Genomic DNA, 20,358 nt, shown 5'->3' on the forward strand with positions numbered 1-20,358 from the left:
GGCTTGCATGTTAGCTATCTTGGTTTGAATTAAGAGTAGACACCATACTTTAATTCGAATTGAACTATGAATAGGAAGAGTATGTATGGACATTCGACAACAGGGATTAGATACATGCTTGGTTGTTTAAATTGTTCTTCTATGCTTAATGGGTTCCTAATGCTTAATTTTAGGTTAGACAACAAATGATCAAATTAGGGAATTAGGAACACAAGGTTATGACCACACACCATGGCTTAATCATACATTAGCTAGAATCAATCCGTTAATCTAATTGAACTTGGGAACTTATCTGCTTGAGTTAGTTATTTTCTTTCTTCCTTGTTTTATTTATTTCCCTTCTTTTTCATTTCTGTTTTGTGTAGGGAAAATGAATTGAATCATTCAATCACCAATCCTCGTGGGATCGACCTCGCACTTACATACGCTATACTACCGAACGGCTCGTGCACTTGCGAGTATCACAAGTTGAGGATGCAGCTGAATCCATTTTGGTGCAGCTGAATCTACACAACAGTTTCTCTTTCTAGTTTTCAATTGTTGTAATGAAATCTTTGTGCTGAAATTCTCCTTAAGTTTTTCTTAGTTCCACTTTACTTTTCATTGTTATGTAAATTCTTTTCTTTAGTTTCAAGTTTGATTAGTTTCCAAGTTTCAATTATGGTTTTTGTTCTTATTCATTATGCTTATAAGTTAATATGCTAGTTTGAATGATTGATCACCATTTAGGCTTGCATGTTAGCTATCTTGGTTTGAATTAAGAGTAGACACCATGCTTTAATTCGAATTGAACTATGAATAGGAAGAGTATGTATGGACATTTGACAACAGGGATTAGATACAGACTTGGTTGTTTAAAATGTTCTTCTATGCTTAATGGATTCCTAATGCTTAGTTTAGGTTAGACAACAGATGATCAAATTAGGGAATTAGGAATACAAGGTTAGGACCAGACACCATGGTTTAATCATACTTTAGCTAGAATCAATCCGTTAATCTAATTGAACTTGGGAACTTATCTGCTTGAGTTATTTTCTTTTCTTTCTTTCTTGTTTTATTTATTTTCTTTCTTGTTTTTTTTTTCTGTTTTGTGTAGGAAAACTGAATTGGATTATTCAATCACCAGTCCATGTGGAATCGACCTTGCACTTACATATGCTATACTACCGAACGGCTTGTGCACTTACGAGTATCACAAGTTGAGGATGCAGCTGAATCCATTTTGGTGCAGCTGAATCGACGCAACACTTGGGGTGTGTTTGAAAACTTAGAGAATTTGAGAAGAAGAGAAGGGAGAGGAGCTCTAGAGAGGTGTTTGAGAGCTCCCCCTCTTGGAGTGTGTTTGAGAACTAAGAGATTTTGAGAAAGAGAAGGGAGAGGTGTTTGAGAACTTAGAGAATTCGATTAAGAGAAGGGAGATGAGCTCCCCTTGGGATGTGTTTGAGAATTAAGAAATTTTGAGGAAGAAAATGGAGAGAAGAGAGAGGAGCTCTAGAGAGATGTTTGAGAGCTCCTCCCCTTAGGATGTGTTTGAAAACTTAGAGAATTTGAGGAGAAAAGAAGGGAGAAGAGCTCTACAGAGGTGTTTGAGAGCTCCCCCCTTGGGGTGTGTTTGTAAGCTTGGAGAACCTCAGTATTTATAGGCCTAAGAGAAGTAAAAATATGATTTGAGTATTGCCTCTACCTACAACACCCACTTCACTAACTTTACCTAACTTCCCCACAAAAAACAATAAGCTCATGCATATGTCATGCATGTCAATGCATTGCAGTTTGCTTGTAGGCTCGTTTTGGGCTTGTTCCTCCATTCAGAAAATTCTGAAAAAATTTGGATCTTGAAGTTCTTTGTCTTATCTTTCTAACCATATCTAGCCCAACTCAAGAAAAAATCAGAAAAGCCTTCAAATATCATTTTTGGCACAGTAACGCATATGCTACAGAATTTGACATTAAGCTGCCAAAACTTGCATAACTTCCCCTAGAAGACTCAAAATCATGAGCACGTACAGTCTAATCTGTGAAGTTGACTGATCTGCAAACACAGTTTTGAGCTAACTTGACTCCAAAATGCATTAAATGAGTCCCAAAGCTTAATACATTGAAACAAACACAAAAAAGATTAAAAGCACGAGTTTAACTAAAAAACATAATGAAATCATAAGCTAGAAGGGTACAAAATGATATATAATTATGCACTAATCAAGCGTTGAAGTCAAGTTTAAACCGAGTTGGTCGGTTATTCTACCAAAACACATTAAAAATTAAATTAAATTAAAAACCGAATCAAACTAGTATGTCAGTTTTTCAGAATTTTTCCCACCCTTAACCTATATTAAAAGTTTGATTATAACCTTCATTTTCGTTTTTAGGGCTAGTTTGATTCGGCTGGTTATGTAAGATTTTCGGAATTTTTCATACCCTTAACCTATATTAAAAGTTTGATTATAACGCCCATATTCTTTTTTAGGGCTAGTTTGATTTGGTCAGTTTATGTCAGTTTTTCGGAATTTTTCCCACCCTTAACCTGTATTAAAAGTTTTGGTTCTAACCCTCCCTTTTCCTTAAAAAAAAAAAAAAAGCATGTTATTCGAATACAAATAATCTGAATGAAATTTTCATCATGACTTAATGTGATTATCCAATTCAAAATACAAGGAGTAGTTAACTCAATTTATAATACTGTTTTTTTCTTTTTGGACTCCGGACACCAGCTTTCTTCTGTGGATAAGAAGTTCTCATTTCCTAGTTCCTATAAATTGGCCTGAGATGCCCCAACATTATTGATTTAATTTTTTCGTCCTAGAGTGGCATTAGGATTATTAGGCGACTAGTCCAAAATACTCCTATTTTCCAAAATTTTCACATGCATATTTCTATTCTCCTGACAATGGAACGTGTAGAAATGTACATTTGGAACTTGGTATTTATCTGCAGATATCAAAAAAATATGCAAGGCATTGTGCATGGTCCCAAGGAATTCAAAGGGGTTAATCTTTTTTAATTACTTGGGAAGCCAAATAGTTAAAAATTTATACGAGGCCCAGCCAACAACAAACAAAAGCACATTGAACTTCGAAACTGTTAGCTTATTAGAGTTGCTATTCGAATAACATTGGCAGGGCATGCAGCAGCCAACATTCATTTAACACTTAAATCGTTGAAACAAAACAAAAAAAAGGTCAGTCTTTGGCAAATACCCAGCAATGGGCTTAGCTCATTTGCCTTGTCTTTTTACACAAAACTTGGTTGGCCTTTCGAATCCTAAATAATTTAGAAATAATCTGACCCAAAAACAGGGTTGCTCGCATTAACATTTGTTGAGAATGTTTGTCCACATGAAAAATTAAGAAATTTAACCTAGGTTTATAAGGAGTTGGGCTACTCCCTCATTGCAAATTAGTTTTGAATTGAAGTTGTCCACGATTTCCTTCAGCCTCTAATAAATGCGTTGAAAAAGTCAAGTTCACTCATCTGTTCTGAAGAGTGAAGGAGAAGTCCCAGATTTGGTGAGGGGGTTTGATAAGACTGTTGGAGAAGATTTTGTTGATGTGGCCGACTCACCTATTTTAGTGTCCCAAAGCCATTGAAGAGGCTATTGGAGATGCCCTAACATGTAAAGTTTGTTAGATTTAATGTTTTCGATTAGGAGATGCATGCTTTTTACACTTTAAAATAATCTTCTTGCATCTCTTTTTATTTTATTTTATATATTCACATAGACATCTTTCAATATTAAAGAGAGGATTTTTTTTTTACTATTGTCAAAGTTAGAATGGAGGGAGGTGGTTTTCTTACACACGTACGGTCATTGTGCTATGGGGCTTCGAGTTCGAACTTGAGACTACTGGTCTGTAAGTTTAAGACCATTTTCCACTATGCTAGACCCATGAGAGAAATTCTATAAACCAATAAATAATTGTTGTTGCGTTATATTCAAGTGTATGAGGGAGTGTGGGAAATTTATTGTAAATAGTGATCATTAATTTTAACTAATAAATTCGTGTATATGACAGAAAACTCTTTTGTGTTCAACAAAAAAATAAATTGTAAGGGACTTGTAGCTCAAATGATTAAGAGCAGTTATTCAGCACTCGAGGTCTTGTGTTTGAATCCCCTCTCCGATATCGCAATGTATAAAAATAAATAAATTAATTAATTTTAAAAAAAGAGGAAAACTCTTTTGTGGGCGACTTTGTCTAATTGGAAAAAGTGATGCTGATCCTCATGACTGTGTATTTAAAATGGGCCCAAGATCCAACCCAATTCAAAGAATTAATCATAATTAACCAATGATCGTCCCATTAGTTTATTGACCATCCAATCCTTTGATCTCTCTCAATGTCCTCCTATCTCTCCTCCCACCCATTTATAACCAATCCCCTTCTCCCTCCCTCTCTCTCTCTCTCTCTCTCTCTCTCTCTCTCTCTCTCTCGTACCCAACCACCCTTCTTTTAAGCTTCTTCTTCTCCATGCATTGTTCATATATAGGAATTAGAGGATACACTTCATAAATTTTCCTTCTTAAAACAACTTCTCTTAGATTTTCTTTCTTTTTTTGTTCCCCTCATAGATTTAGAAGCTTGACAGATCAAGATGGGTCGTGTTAAGCTGGAGATAAAGAGAATAGAAAACACCACCAATCGACAAGTTACATTTTCAAAGCGTAGAAATGGACTCATTAAGAAAGCCTATGAGCTTTCCATCCTTTGTGACATTGACATTGCTCTTATCATGTTCTCTCCCTCCGATCGTGTCAGCCATTTTTCGGGCAAGCGAAGGTTTTACCATCCTAAATCTCTCACTTTTCATATGTAACTATTCTTGCATGCTTTTTGTATGCTTTTTTTTTTGGGTTCTTTTTAGAATGATTTTTTTTCTTTTCTTTTCATATTGACCTTAAACATATTAGCATGATTTGTGTCCTTCTCAAATAGTTAAACTTGATGATCATGTGTGGGAACTTCTTCAGAATATCACATTTATTATTATATAACAAATTCCACTTTGTCTAGCTTTTACAGATTATGATAGCAATTCTTTTACTCTGTGATTGTTTTTGGAGATAGAAGTGGATAATTTCGAAAACCATTCATGAAAATTCATATTTTTTTCTGGTATTTGCCACCTTATTAAGCCTTGAGAATAGGATCTCTGACTAGAGTATGTTGAACATCATTTGCGCCCCTTGTTTCTACATGTTGATGATGATAAGTAATGCAAAAACAAATCATTTTGCATTAATTTCTTTTTTATTCCATAAATGTGACTAGCCGTACAACTTCTAGTTAACTTTAAATTTACATGCATGTACGGGTTTTTCTTTCCTTAATGTAACTAAAATTAAGGGTCAAATACCAAATCTATAAATTACAGGGATCATTTTGGTATTAACTCTAGAGTTAATATATATTTATGGTTTTATTTCAATCCAAGTTCTGCTCTGATAAAATAATTATTGTGGAAATCAGGATTGAGGATGTATTCACCCGCTACATTGATCTTCCTGACCAAGAAAGAGAGCAGTACGTGTTCTTGAAACCTAAAGAAATTACTTGATGTTAATTCCCACAGAATTTTTTTTTTAATAATTAGACGGCTAATTTTATTTGATTATTATGGTTTTTTTGGTTAATTCAGTGCTATAATTTTCCCCGATCACAACAAACATCCGTACGCTCTTTCTCCCCTCTAGAATTAATAGTCTCAAAGTTCTTCATTTTTAAATATTTTATTTGGGTCTGAATTTGTTCAATAATTTAATCTTTTATTGTCCTTTTGCAGTAATCTTCAAAACAAAGAGGTCAGATACACGACATCTAGCAATGTATTCAATTGTATTTTCTCTTGTGGTTTTGCATATTCATTTTTCTCCACATAAATATACATATACCATATTGTTTGTTTTCTTCAGTACTTGCGTAGGACTCTTCAGCAAATAAGAAGTGAAAATGAAATTGCTCTACAACTTGCCAAGTTTGTCCCCTCTTCTCCATGCTCTTAAATTATTTTCAATACAAGTAATGAAGAAATGAGAAATATTTGCGTGTGACCGTAACATCACCACGTGGTGGTATTATAAATCTACCAACATTATAACGCGTGATGATATCGAGTTTATACTTTATAATATATTAATAAATGCATATGAGTTATAATAGGTGGATTTATAACACCACGGCCACACCGAATAGTTTCACGGTTTTCTATAAATAGCTTGATTGATTTTGTTTGTTTCTTCCTTTGTGTGGCCTCAACTCTGAATGCTTGAATCGAAGTAGTCCTACGGCTGTTAGCTCTGAAATTGAGGTACAAACTTTGTTGCTTGTGTGAGGTTGTTTTTGTAAGCTTATGTTACTTTGTTTTTTTTTTATGATTCTTGACCTTTACATGTTTTTTATTTTTTTTATTTCTGAGAAGAAAACAAAAAATATGTTTATTTTTTCTTATGATTCTTGACCTTGACATGGTTAGTTCCTCTTTAATTATAGGAACTTCAACGGGAAATTGGAGGACTACAGCAACAACTTCAAATGGCCGAGGAGCAGATAAGGTATAAAATAAAAAACCTATAAGTAAATATATAATTTTCCTTCTTTAAGCTATAAAATTTATATTTCTTTGGCTGATAAATTTATATAGGATATATGAGCCTGACCCATTAAAAATCACATCTATGGCGGAGTTTGAATCCTGCGAAAAAAGCCTTATGGACACATTGACGCGTGTTATGCAGAGAAAGGTTGAGACACCCCCTCATCATTTAATTAAATTTATTTTTCTAGTTTCTTATGAGGAAGATAACTTAATTTTTCATGATCTCTATTTTCATTTTGCAGGAATATTTGCTGAGTAATCATCTTTCTTCCTATGATTCATCTGGAATGCAGGTAAGTGAATCGATGTTTAAAGAAAAGTCATTATGTGTTAAGATCGGCTTAATTTCACCTTGAAACTTAAAAACGAGTATTTAAGGGGTAATTACATGTCATCTTTGAATATAATATGTCTCTTGGGGCCTTCAAGATCCAAGGCAACCAGCTTACACTGATGGATCCGGTTCAATCTTATATAATTTTAATCGGTTTTGATGATTTGTTGAATTTTTTAATTGAATTCTTAAATATGTACCGTAGTGCATAGAGGTTTCATGCTTTTCCGCATTTGAAATTGCATAAATTATAAACAATTTAAGTCATTTTTCATAATTTTGTGGATATACAGCAAGTGTTGCCAGGCTCCTTCGAGAATGAGGTTGCAGGTTGGTTGTCTAGCGGTGGCCACAACCAAGCCCAAATTTACGATGCATCTACTCCCTTGGATCATCAACTTAGGTACCTAATTAATCGAATTAAGGTTTGTGAATTAATTAATTAAATTATAATGAAATACCTTAATTTTTTCTTAATGTATAGGAACTTGTCATCGACACTGTATGATCCGTTTTCTCAAGGAACAAGTTCAAATGCAGATCCAAGTAGCATGGGAGAGTGTCATGTGAGTGTCACAAATGCCAGTGATGGGGAGCTTCCACCATGGTCTCAGGCTTACACTAATTCCTCTGGGCACCCCTCCACCCTCATGCCCTCAGGCTTGTTGCCACAATTTCAGGTTCATTTCTTTCTTCTACATACACTCTATTTCATCTTTCAATATTGTCAATAAGGGTTGCCAAAAGCAGGTGTGATGATCTTATCAGATGTCTAGCATATTAGGTTAGTCAGGACTGTGTGCGGACGTAATTTTACCTAATCAATTATTCAAATTCACAGTTTAACATCTTAACATATTTAGAGTGTTTGACAAGAGAAAATTTACTAATGCGTTTTACAAGATAGTGTTTGTGGTTGTGAAACTAGAAAGGGCCAACATTTTCCTGCCGTGACCTAAACACCGTGGCTTTAGGCTGTTTTTCTAGTAGTATGAGCCATGAATATAGATTTGTTATTTATAATCTTGGGTTGGCGTTCTAATTGAGTCAATTAATTTGAATGTTGGTGCAATTAAGCAGCATACAATGGTAGGCTCGAACATGCAAGAAATAATGCCACACGAGCAGGTGGAGATCCCAGTGGGCAGCCCCAATGTTCAAGCTTACAATGAAGGTGCAGATTATCATGAAAACAAAGTCCCTCAGCTTAATGGACATTAATGTGTGATGCCGCAGCATATAAATATATACATATATATAAATAATATAAAACCTTAGCGTGCTGTTATAATTTGTAGCAATACATGTAAGTAGGAGAATCTAGCAGCTCACGAGCTGCCACTGAAACTCTTGTTAAAACAACTAACAAATTTTTGTGTTTTATAATTTTTTTTTCTTTCTGTTTTGGTTGCTTGGTTGGATTATGACGTTTAAGTGTTTATTGGAAGGTGTGTGTAGTTTGAATGATATCCTATTTTGATCCATATGGTTTCAATTAAGGGCATATATATTATTACGATTTTGAATCCTAAGCGGATTCAGGAATTTTACAGGAAAGGGGCATTTTTAAGTTGTGTTAAGACACAAGATAAAATGAATATGGCAGAAACCACCCCCACCAGCCTCTCTCTCTCTCTCTCTCTCTCTCTCTCTCTCTCTCTCTCTCTCTCTCTCTCTCTCTCTCTCAGATTAATAACCAAAGAACAACAGCAATTCATAAAAAATAAAAATAAAAAAAGGCAACAGCAGCAGCATATATCAAAGATTAATATAAAATCATATACCAATTCCTCATTTTGTACTAACCTTCATGTAGAGAGATGAGAGAGTCTATTTTCTAATTCCTTTGAATAGCAAAGCAGTCACGCACGCTGCAAGAACACTTCTAAAGTTCCATCCAGGGAGCTTTTTTTCAATGGACTGAGTTGGTGCTTAGGCTTCTTCGGGTATATGTTTCCCTTTCTTTTCTTTTTGCCTAGCATAAAACCTAGCCTCACTTGAACTTTTTTTTTTCTTTCTGGACTGAAAGAAGCACTCGACTTTATGTAAACTTTTGTACAAAAATAATTTATATAAATTTCTATAAATTATTTTCGAAAGACAAAAATAAAATTATAAAAGTCCCATATACCTCTGACATCGTTCATGTTTATCTCTATGAACTATAACCTTGACTGGAAGAAGGCATCTTTTTTACCTACAACTTGGTCGACAAGTGGCAAAACAGAACAATTAGCAGACAAATTTCCATGCAGGCATACAACTAAGGTTTGGCCATGGGCCAATGGCAGGTCCTGTAGCGTGGCAAAGCCAACCAGGAGACTCTGAGTTCTTTCAGTTACGAAAATCTGATGATTTTAATTGTTTTCAAATGTAAAACAAATGAAGGTGTGAAAATAATCGTGTTTGGTTCACCTTCTTGCTCATGAGCGACACTTTGCAGTCAAGTTCAACTGCAGCCAAATTACACATGTACATGCATGCAAATTACCACACAAATATTGATTTGTATTTCATTAATTATTATAAATGAAAATTCAAATAAGCATGAATTGTTCACTCAAAATTTGAATAATTAGGGGGGGGGGGGGGGGGGGGGGGGGGGGGGGAAGCTTAATTTGAATATCGAAGCAGAAGACTAATTAACATTTTGAAAGAGTTTCATGCTCCACCACTCCAAGTAACCTCACACACACACACATTATGTGATGTAAAAAAGAATTCCTTAATTATATATGGTTATTCATATAATTAACCATGATTCATTTGGAAAATATGTCCTTAAGCATCATTCAATCCTTCAGTATTTTAGATTGTGTGAATTGACAAATTAAAGGGAGTTTCCATTCAAAACTCAAGCATACTAATGATAAAATGATGAGTTACAAAATGTTAACCGCCGGACACACGAGTAAACCCCTCCTTACTTATATTACAAGTCTTCCTTCTGCCTTGGAGACCCAATCGGCATATAAGAATATTTGTCCATATGTAACGGAAATTGATCCCGACAAAGAAGCTAGGAATCTATGCGGAAATTCATTGGCATAAGTACTAGAAGTACTTGATCTATGTGATATACTACACAAAATGTTTTACGCACACGTGTACGTATTGGAAGTTGATTAATCATTTGATGAAGTTACACAAAGGAAAGTGTTATTTCCGCTCCCAGATTCCCGGCAATTCTTGCACCGAGTGTATATACAAGAGGTAAAAAGCTCACGAACAACACACCATTTTGAACACACATGCACTCATATTAATATGTACTAAACCCTTTTGTCATGCTGTACTAAACCCTTTTGTCATGCTTAACTAAACAAAGGAGGCTCTTTTGTGGCCTAATTATAAGTATCTTAATGTATATGCCTCTCACCAATTACCAAATTATTAATAAAATTTGAAATTAAAAGAAAAAAAAGGTTACACTAATGCTTAAAACACTTCCCAAGTTCGGAATTGTTACTTTTTTCTTCTTCTTCTTTTTTTTCACCAGCTGACCTCCTTTATCTTTTTGACACATATTGGTTTTTTGCCTATAAATAAGCTGTAGCTCCTAAGCCATTTGAAGATACAAACAACGTCGTTAATTTTATCTTTGTGTGCCTGTCTTCCAATCCCATTAACAACTAGAGGTATTGGTATTTACTTTCCTTTCACTTCCTTACTCTCCTTCCCCATCCTCAGTCTTCTCCTTTTTCTTCACATCCCCCATCCCCCTCTTTTATTTTTTGTATTTTTGTTGTGTTTTCACATTTCCAATTACACAGAAAAGAACATTTTGTAATCCCTTTCTACTTTGTTGTGTCCATTTTCATCATGTACAGGAGTACAGGGTTTTTATTTATCTTGCTTATTAGCTTTCTGTGGCGCGTGAGGAGGCATATTCGCAGGTAATTCACAAGAATCTCCTAGAAAAATAAAAGAAAATAACTTAATTTGGAATTTATATATGAAAAAGAGTACCTTTTGATTTGGTTTGGCTTATGCAAGTTTGATTTAATCTACACGTTTTTTTGAGTTTTGGATCTCTCTTTTATATAACATTTATATCCAAACAGTCACTCTAAATTGAATATTTTATAATATCCCTGTACTCACAACAAAAAAAATATATAGAAAATTAAAGCTAAAACCAAGAAAGCCAAACAAGAACTTTTCAAGTTTTGGTCACTCTAGCATGAACTTTTCACAATCCTGGTTGCACCAATTTAATTTATAGTCCTTCTTGTTCTTTGAGTTGCACTTTCATTTTGCATGAGTATTGGCTCAAAATTATGTGATTTGATTAAAGCTGTGCCAAGTTTTTGACATGCCCAAAGATTTTGCTGAGTTATCGGACTCATGTTTTCTTTTCTTTTCTTTTCTTTTCTTTTCTTTTCTTGCTGGAAACTCATGTTTTCTTTGGTTTTATCAAATAGGGGGTTTTTGGAAAGAAAATCTGGCCCTTCGGCCCCTGCTGTTGCATGTATCGACTGACCTTAAATTTGCTGCCTTTTGAGCAAAGTCAAGTTATTCCCTCTATTAAAAGTGTGTCAGATGTTTTTAATGGGTCCCATATTAGGACTTATCTCAAGTTTAAATTTTTTTTTGCCTGTGGAAAGTGCGCAAAGTCAAAATTGAATGACCTTTCATTAATTGTTTTTGTATTTAAATAGGTTATATATTATTTAAATGATTATTTATAATATCTTTTTTTTATAGCAAATTTATTTAGTCCCATAAATGCCACGAAATTTATAATTTGATGACCATTTATAAAAATATAAATTATACAATAGATTAATTTGTAGCATATATAAATTGGGATCAGAAAGAATCAGATGGAGAATGAGTCGTCGGCTGGCGAAGGAGGAGCTCCTTTTGATCAGTTTAACTTCACTTTTGACGACGACGACGATGATGATGATCACTTTGTCACCAATCACAACATGCAAATGCCTTCAAACCAGAAGAATAAGGCTGCGGTGAACTTATACACTTTACCATTTTCAATTTAATTAACATTTCTCAACAAAAATATGACACATATTTTGTAAGTGATAATAATGCTACTTAGTTGGATATCATTTGTAAGAAAAATATCGCTAACAATGATCAGTAAATGTGATACAAATAGTTTTACTTTTTTCCTACGTCCAATGCTTAATTATTTTAAGGCATAATATGTGATGCTTGTAGCAGGAACATGTTGATCTAGGATCATTAAGTAGTGGAAGCTCTCAGCCTATGAATCGGGCAAGGTCTAGGGAGAGCGTAACGGTGTCAGCCTTCACTCCTTTTAGCGGACTATCAGATCCTCTCCATGAGCAACCTGCAAACTTGGCATCAATGGGGGCTTCATCTTCAACTCCATTAGTTGAGATGCCGCAAAGCCACCGTCACATAACAGTATGCAGCTGGCCTCGTTAACTCATTTTGTATCTCTCGATTTTAGTTTTTCAGAAAAAAAAAACTAGCATGCTTGCATTGATGATGCCATTGTTAATCACATTTCAAAGGGAGCATTAGTCATATTTTTTGTATTGATGTTGATCAGATTGAAGAACTCAGTCACGCATTGCAAAGTAATGAGTCTCAACCAAATCCGGAAAAGTCAGGCCCTTCAGTTTCCAACGTTCCGTCACAGGAAACGGCCATTAATCCTGAACTTGAAGGAGCATCACAACCGCATCCTCCAAGAATGGTAAGACACTAAAACGTAATTTGATATAGATATTATAATCTGATATGTACGGTCAGATTATCATTTTAAATCATTAATTACGTCATTTTTTATTTGAAAGTACTGATTTTAACCGCAAGTCTAACAACATTACATGTTAGACTATATGATAAAAGAACATTTCCGGACCTCACTTCGAGTTTATGTTATTGCACATAGGTTCACTTTTGTGCAATCTAAGACTAAAAATTGTTTTTGATATGTTTTCAGGTTTTGTTTAGTTGATGTTGATGATTATTCTTGTTGCCTTCTTACATAGGATAATCTCGAGCCCGGATCATCAGCTGGAAATAACTGGTTCAGTCTAAATCAAGCAAATTCCAACCAAATTTTCATGCCGGGAGCTGTAGGGTTTCCAAGCTATCAGTACTCTAACCCTCCACTTATGTTTGCTCAAAACGACAGGGAAACAATACCGTTTTACTTCAATTTGCCCATGCCAATACAGCCACATCGTCCAAGACCGGTATGTATACCTCAAGCATTTTACTGTCCTCCAATTTAGAATTAACATGGTTTTTTATCATGTTTGGGCTACATTATAGTAATGGTTCTTGAATTGTATCTCGATTTGTATTTTCGTCCCTCATTTTCAATAACAGTTGTTGCCGTCCTCAAATTAGGATCCATAGTGCAATGCGAAACCTAATTTTAAAAACAACACCAACTATTATTGAAATTCAGACACAAAAATGAATTTTGGGATACAATTCAAGGATCATTGCTACAATTTAGCCTTATACTTCAGTAAATTAAGCAACGAGAACTCAAACCGTTACCAAAGCATGCAAGATTCACTATGTGATCCATATGCACCTACGGCTAACAATTATCCACGACTGTCTTTGACATTTTGATCATGAGCAGATGCATATGGGAGTAACTATCCGTGATGGTGTGGTGGAGCCTCACCATCCAGAACCAGAACCAAATGTAGCAATTCAGTCACATCCCCAAATGGAGCAAGTGCCTCTGTAAGTCGAATACTACTCTTTTGGAAACTTTTCATTTGCTAAAGCTTGCTACTGCATACATTCTGATTTCAAACATATATTACTTGATGCACAGGTCTCTAACTTTGGGTCACAGTCAATATGGCATAAACACAGTAAGTTCTCTGTCTTGACCCTTCAAAATCTGTTGTAAAATAATAATAAAAGATATCAGTTTCATGATATTTCACCAAGCAATTTGACCACAATACTGTTGTACACAACTTGTTTGCTGTAAGCAGATGATGGCCGGGCTAGGAGTTGCAGATCAAAGGCCATCCCTGAGCAACCAGCATCAAGCCACTTTGTACCCCCAGCAACTCAATGATCCTCCAAGGCCTTGGACCCCATCAGGGTTCTGGTACATGACCTGCCATAATCACCATCTCGGTTGACTGCTCTTATAACATTTAGTATGCAAGTATGCAGTTATGCTTATGCATTGACATGCTTAATTTCAATGTGATAATTGAATTTAGGACCCAAAATAATCAAGTTATGCCAGCTAATGGAGCGTGTAACCAACAATGGACCAACTGCATACCCTATGGAGCTGTACAGACAGGGTACACAAAATTCAAATTTTGCAAGGTGAACACAAAATCATTGTTTATGAACACATTGTTAACTTCTCTATATTTATGTATCTGATTCAGGCCCCAAGGACCACAGCAATTACTGAACCAGCCACAACAGCTGAACCAAGTGCAGCCACCAAATACTTTTGGTTCACAACAATGTCATCACCCTAGGCGATCTGCAGGGCTTTCTACACCTCTCGGGTATCTGATCCAGCCTTCATCTTTCTTAATCTTTTAAATTAGTTTCATCATGGAAGTTAACAGTTGATCAAAGACTATGAACTTGTTGTATATCTTCGGAGTTTAGGCCTCCTAAGCATACCAAGAGCCAGAATGTGCTGGCTCCCTGGATCCTGGAGTCTTCGTTTGCTGCAAGGTAGTATATATATGCTACCAATTTCATTTGCTCCTACACCATTGATAATGCTTCACTGGAATAGATATTGAATATAGATAACCACAGTTGTATAACATTGAGCAGAGTATTGTAATATAGTTCAATCTTAATTTTGAAATTTAGGGTCCAGTCTTTGCCTGAAACACAAGATAATCACACCCAGGTGGTGCCACCACACCATTCTAATTCTATAAAACCTGATCCTTTCATGTAGTCTGGGTGAGCAAATAGAAACTTGAAGTCTTCTATATATGAAAGAGAAATACTTTCTTAAGCATTTGGAAAAATGGTAAGCACAACAAATATTATTTTTATGATTATGGGTTGTTGGAATTTAATTAGGCTGGGGCAAGTATCAGATCATCAGGAACAACCTAACCAAGATTCAAGGGCATCTAATGTAGCTTATCCACAGCAACACAACTCCATAGTTAGTGGACCTATCATCGCATCTGGGTACTGTTGTGTAGATACAGCTGCACCAAAATGGATTAAGCTGCATCCTCAACTTGTGATACTCGCAAGTGCACGAGCCGTTTGGTAGTATAGCATATGTAAGTGCGAGGTCGATCCCACGAGGATTGGTGATTGAATGATCCAATTTAGTTTCCCTACACAAAATAGAAACAAAAACAAAGAACATAAAACAAGGAAGAAAGAAATAAGTAACTCAAGCAAATAAGTTCCCAAGTTCAATTTAGATTAATGGATTGATTCTAGCTAAAGTATGATTAAGCCATGGTGTGTGGTCATAACCTTGTGTTCCTAATTCCCTAATTTGATTATTTGTTGTCTAACCTAAAATTAAGCATTAGGAACCCATTAAGCATAGAAGAACATTTTAAACAACCAAGTATGTATCTAATCCCCGTTGTCGAATGTCCATACATACTCTTCCTATTCATAGTTCAATTCAAATTAAAGCATGGTGTATACTCTTAATTCAAACCAAGATAGCTAACATGCAAGCCTAAATGGTGATCAATCATTCAGACTAGCATATTAACTTATAAGCATAATGAATAAGAACAAAAACCATAATTGAAACTTGGAAACTAATTCAACTTGAAAACTTAAGAAAAGAATTTACATAACAAGAAAAATAAATTACAACTAAGAAAACATTAAAGAAAGCTAGAATTGAGAACTAGAAAGCAAAACTAAGAGAATTTGAGGGAGAGAAGGGAAGGGAGCTCTAGAGAAGTGTTTGAGAGCTCCCCCCCTTGGGGTCTGTTTACAAGCTTGGGAAACCTCACTATATATAGGCCTAAGGAAGCTGAAAATCTGAATTAAGTATGGCTAATGCATACAACACTTGTTTTATAAAATCTGAAATGGTTGATGCACTTCACTAATGCATACAACACTTCCATTATAAAATCTGAAATGGTTGATGCACTTCACTAATAAATCCCACCAGCAGCCCTAGCTCATCTTCATGTCACCATGACCAAGCTTCCAACCAGAAATAATAGCTCATCCTGAGGTCAGCATGACCAGCAACTTCAAGGGCTTACGAATTGGGCTTCCCTTAAGCAAATTAAGACTTTAAGCACTCAAACTTGAAGTTCAGAATGTCTTCTTTCCAGCCATATATCATTTGGGCCAATCCAAGGTCGGAGGAGGAAGTTAAGGCCAAAACAAATTGCTAACTCATTTTGCGCGCTGATAAAATCCATCCTGAGCATGGCACTGTGTTTGCTAGGTAACAGACTCCATATTTATCTAATGGGGCTGAATTTTGGATATGTTATAGTACACACCCATTGGAACAACTTTCATGAAGAATGCTGCCTAATCCGAGCTGTGTAGGTTGCTGAAACAAAGCTTGCAATATGACCTACGAAACTGGACTGGCAGGGGGCTGTAGCCAAAATTGAGTTTGTCTTTTAAGCTCTTCATCCATTCATCCAAATTAGGCCTTAACATGCTTGAATTGCATGAATTATGCTCTCTTGCCCTATTTGCCTACAAAACACACAAAGGGAGGCAAATAACTTAGAAATCTAAGAAACTAAGCAAAAGAAGTAAGTAATTAGGGCATGTATATGTATGAAATTATGAGCTTAACAGGTACACAATTATGCAATTTCATAATTTAATTTCCATGTTATTATAGAACATACAACTATGTATGTGCTTATTTAATTCCAATAATGTTCTTCCTCCTTCTTCTTCCTTAGGCCTCAGGGAAAAAAGGATCCTCATTTGCTTATATTATGTATTCTTTCAAGGAAAAAAGGAACTGCTTCCTTTTGAAAGAAAAAAAGTGCCATGTTTAAGATCAAGTTGACATGCTAGTTATCTAGAAGGGTTTAGTTTTCTGTTGGACCTATGTAAAGGGGTTTAGTTTTCTTGGTGCTTTCATCTTCATGCTCTTACTGAATTCTTTTTGTAGGTTTGCTCCTGTCCAACTTTATGACATACTGAATCAATCTACTATTCCAAGTGATAGCAGTTCTCAGAGGAGTGTTCAATTCCGAAACTCCCCAACTGAACAAGTAAGAGTCTTCCTCTCCTCACTCGATGATTTTCGAAACTTCAAAGCGGTATATATAGCTAGAACTCTACATTTGTAAATTAGGGGTCTCTCTCCTATCCACTTAAGAATTCTTAGTCGCACATTTTTGCTATGCACATTGGACAAAAATCCTGTCAATAGGTAGTTTCTTTTTTCTTGTGTAACTTTTGTAAATAAGTGTTTTGTGAAAGAAAAAGGAAATTGTTGTAGCAGGGGACACCAGAACCACAAGACTATGCTGTCAAACGACGCGGCAAACAACTTCAATTAGGAGAGTCATCGTTGCAGGCCAAACGCTCCAAGGTATCAACTTTTCAGTATTACCTTGCATTACTTCCCATGGTTTTGCAAAGGCTTAACTGCGGGCAAGAGTTTCAGAACTGACATTGTACTATCACTGATGAAAACATCTTTCACTGGTCGGATCAAATGCAGAGGAATTCAGCAGCTTCTAGTCGTACAGAAGTCAACAGGAGTACTTTTGAATCTCAAGAAAAAGAAATGGATATGTTGTCTAACCTTTTCTCCCCTTCTAATGCAAGGTCTACAGAATTTTATTGAATGATGTTCTTGTTTTTCTTGGTAACTTCCAACTGATTACAGTTTTTATGGTTTCAGGGAAATAAAAAATAGTCTTTATGACCCAGCGTTTGAGGCAATCAGCCTGCCTATTGATCCCCATCTTCGAATGTTTCAAGCAAGCAAGCAATTCCTCCAATGAAGAGATAGTGGGTTTTGGTCACCTTTAACTTGTCTGGCAAGGGTTAAGCCTTGCTATAATATATCTTACTGTATTAAGGTCAACTAATAAATAGACAGTGTAATTCTGACATTATAGTCCATCATAACTGTTTAAGGGCACATTCCTTTATGAATTTTGTAAAATGTTTTTATATTTTTATTTTAAGTTTTCTATCTAGTTCCAGTTCTCATGTATATGCATAGAAATCAGATACTTTAAAATCTATATATAAAAATAATGACTTGAGAATTTAATGGAGAAGCATGGCAAACATGGAATTAAAAAATGTAATAAATATGTGAATGAGAAAGAGAGAAAAAAAACCCTTGAATAAGAACACATCATCCCCCTATATGTAAGGAAGAGGAGGTGCCAATAGGTTAAAATCCATTAAAGAGTACTGATAATTGGTACAACATTCCTTGTTATGAAAATAGGAAGATCAATAAACAATTGCCTCTTGGCTTTTAACATTTGATTGATTGGAAGGGAAGTGCATCATGAAGAAGAAAACTCAAGGTATACTCCGGTATAGCAGTGTTTCATTTGGGGAAGTGGCTTTTATCCACAGTGAGTAAGCTGCTGCATTAAGGTACAGCTAACCGGTGCAGGAGCCAGGATGAACATGGTAGGTGGGTGATAGAATTGACGTGAAACCACAGATCCTTGCGAAACAAACGAATAACAGGTTTAAATCGGTTCATACTAACAATCGTCCATATAATCCTCAAGAATCAAGCTTGCCTGGGGAGGTTTGATTTACAATTTGTAGAAACAAAGAAATAACAGTTGGCATGGAAGTTATGCAAACCAGAAGAACATATGTTTTCTTCTATACAGGAGTGCTGTTAAGTATCTGTAGTCTGGTTTGTTGTTAGGGATACTCATATTCAATTTTCAGACTTGATTATTCCTGATTCTACTTTCAAGAATTAAATGATTTTATTTCTCGGTTTACCAAGGTTTTCTGCTGCAAAGATGTAAATTTGGTTAATTGTGGTTGGCTTTCAACTCTTTAGCCTGCTATTGTACTTCTGTACATAGAGTTTTTGCATAATAATCTAATTAAAAATAGATCCAAAAGTTAGTTGGTATGGACTTTGCCATATTATTGTGTGGTTGACAAATAAAAGATATACAAATATATCCAATGTTTACAAACAAGACCCAGGAAAAGAAGATGCATCAGGACAAAGGATAGATCCTTGATATTATCTCAACTTGGTTCTGTCTACTCACTCTATTTTCATTTTAAAAACCCAATAACAGAAATCAAGATTACATAGTAATATAAAAGTAGGTCACTAATTCTAATTATTCAACAAAAAGAAAACAAGATCCATCTCTTGACAAAAACTAACCTCAATAAAGAGTGTTATCAAAAACCCAAGGTTCATGCACGAAAAGCTCTCGGCCATTCAGTTGCACTGTTCCTGCAGCTATGTCCTCTGCACGTTTCCTTGCTGCTTCAGCTCTTCTGGAAGATGCATCATCATCCTACAAAAACATGTATACATATGAGAATACAGAAAAATTTCGTTACTTCCACCAACCCAAACAAAACAAAAACAAGAACAAGACTCTTAATAGATATTGCAAGTCTGAAAGAGGCACAGGCAAGAGCCTATAACCATAGAAGACAACATTAGATTCTTAAGAATAACAAGTGATCAGTACCTAAAATCTACTACAAGGCCGGGAAGACCGTGACAATTTATACCTTGCAATGCTGCTAGCAGAAACACACTAATTCTACACACAAGTCCTTAAATCTACAATTACCAATCAATACAAACCTTGAAATCCATCACACACAAATTGCACATAAAAGAAAGAAAATTTTCTCTATTTGCATATTCTAAGCAATATCTTATATTGTATTTGTACACAAAAAGGAGTGGTATTTAATTACACATGAACCTACCAATCCCAAAATTATGTAACGCAGATACAGTTCAACACCAGAAAGGCAAAGAATGAGAGAAAAACAAACCCTAGCCCCTAGAAATCTAAAGCAAGAGAAATTTTGCAAAAAAAGAAAAGAAAAAGACCTTCTGGCGTTTCCAGGCGAGGAACTGGGCCTTCGTCATGGACCTCGGATTCTCGCCTTGCTTATTTTCTTGCTCTTCCGCTTCTGCTCCCATTTTTTTTTTCCTCTTTCGTTTTCTCGGATTTTTCTTCCTTCCAAACAGAGGGTCTGAGAGTCTGAGACTACGGAAAATAACGGCGTTAGGTAGTTTATTGTTACTCTTTGACGCGGGGAATTTCCTGATTCGGTGTCGTAACTTGGAGCGAACTTAATGAGAACGACGTGTCGTTCGACTAACTAAGCCTCCATAGTTAAGGTTAAGAAGATACAATTTTTTGTTGTTAAAGTTAGGAAGAGGAGGGTGTTTTCTCACGCACACTGCCAACTTGTTATTAAGGTCTGAACATAAGACAACAGGTCTATAAGTCAAGGTTATTTTC

The 20,358-nt window shown here is 35.5% G+C and overlaps 3 protein-coding genes across 4 annotated transcripts; 2 read left to right on the forward strand and 1 right to left on the reverse strand.

The window, feature by feature from the left end:
• The first annotated feature begins 4,431 nt into the window (after nt 1-4,431).
• Nucleotides 4,432-8,362, forward strand: LOC110753726 (agamous-like MADS-box protein AGL104). The gene is made up of 12 exons (XM_021954684.2): nt 4,432-4,778; nt 5,469-5,522; nt 5,638-5,670; nt 5,782-5,800; nt 5,912-5,973; nt 6,279-6,306; nt 6,489-6,550; nt 6,640-6,739; nt 6,837-6,887; nt 7,222-7,331; nt 7,413-7,608; nt 8,009-8,362. The coding sequence occupies exons 1-12, from the start codon at nt 4,594-4,596 to the stop codon at nt 8,147-8,149; spliced, it is 1,041 nt and encodes a 346-aa protein (XP_021810376.2). The 5' UTR covers nt 4,432-4,593; the 3' UTR covers nt 8,150-8,362.
• A 4,400-nt stretch (nt 8,363-12,762) lies between these two features.
• LOC110753007 (uncharacterized) lies at nt 12,763-18,000 on the forward strand. The gene is made up of 11 exons (XM_088249591.1): nt 12,763-12,825; nt 12,916-13,122; nt 13,524-13,630; nt 13,725-13,764; nt 13,891-14,009; nt 14,537-14,605; nt 14,969-15,082; nt 17,025-17,127; nt 17,361-17,450; nt 17,583-17,689; nt 17,766-18,000. Exons 1-11 carry the CDS (start codon nt 12,763-12,765, stop codon nt 17,866-17,868), a joined length of 1,122 nt encoding a protein of 373 aa, XP_088105717.1. The 3' UTR covers nt 17,869-18,000.
• LOC110753025 (zinc finger CCCH domain protein) lies at nt 13,632-20,113 on the reverse strand. 2 transcript variants are annotated; one of them, XM_021953837.2, is made up of 3 exons: nt 19,941-20,112; nt 19,251-19,386; nt 13,632-14,018 (listed from the first exon to the last, which is right to left on the reverse strand). In XM_021953837.2, exons 1-2 carry the CDS (start codon nt 20,031-20,033, stop codon nt 19,252-19,254), a joined length of 228 nt encoding a protein of 75 aa, XP_021809529.1. In that variant the 5' UTR covers nt 20,034-20,112; the 3' UTR covers nt 13,632-14,018; nt 19,251. The 2 variants fall into 2 exon arrangements, with proteins under 2 accessions (XP_021809529.1, XP_021809514.1); XM_021953822.2 differs by lacking the exon at nt 13,632-14,018 and adding an exon at nt 18,168-18,554 and having other exon boundaries at nt 19,941-20,113.
• Nucleotides 20,114-20,358: the final 245 nt, after the last annotated feature.

Source organism: Prunus avium, chromosome 1 (genome assembly GCF_965620075.1).
Source record: "Prunus avium chromosome 1, drPruAviu1.hap1.1, whole genome shotgun sequence".
NCBI lineage: Eukaryota > Viridiplantae > Streptophyta > Magnoliopsida > Rosales > Rosaceae > Prunus > Prunus avium.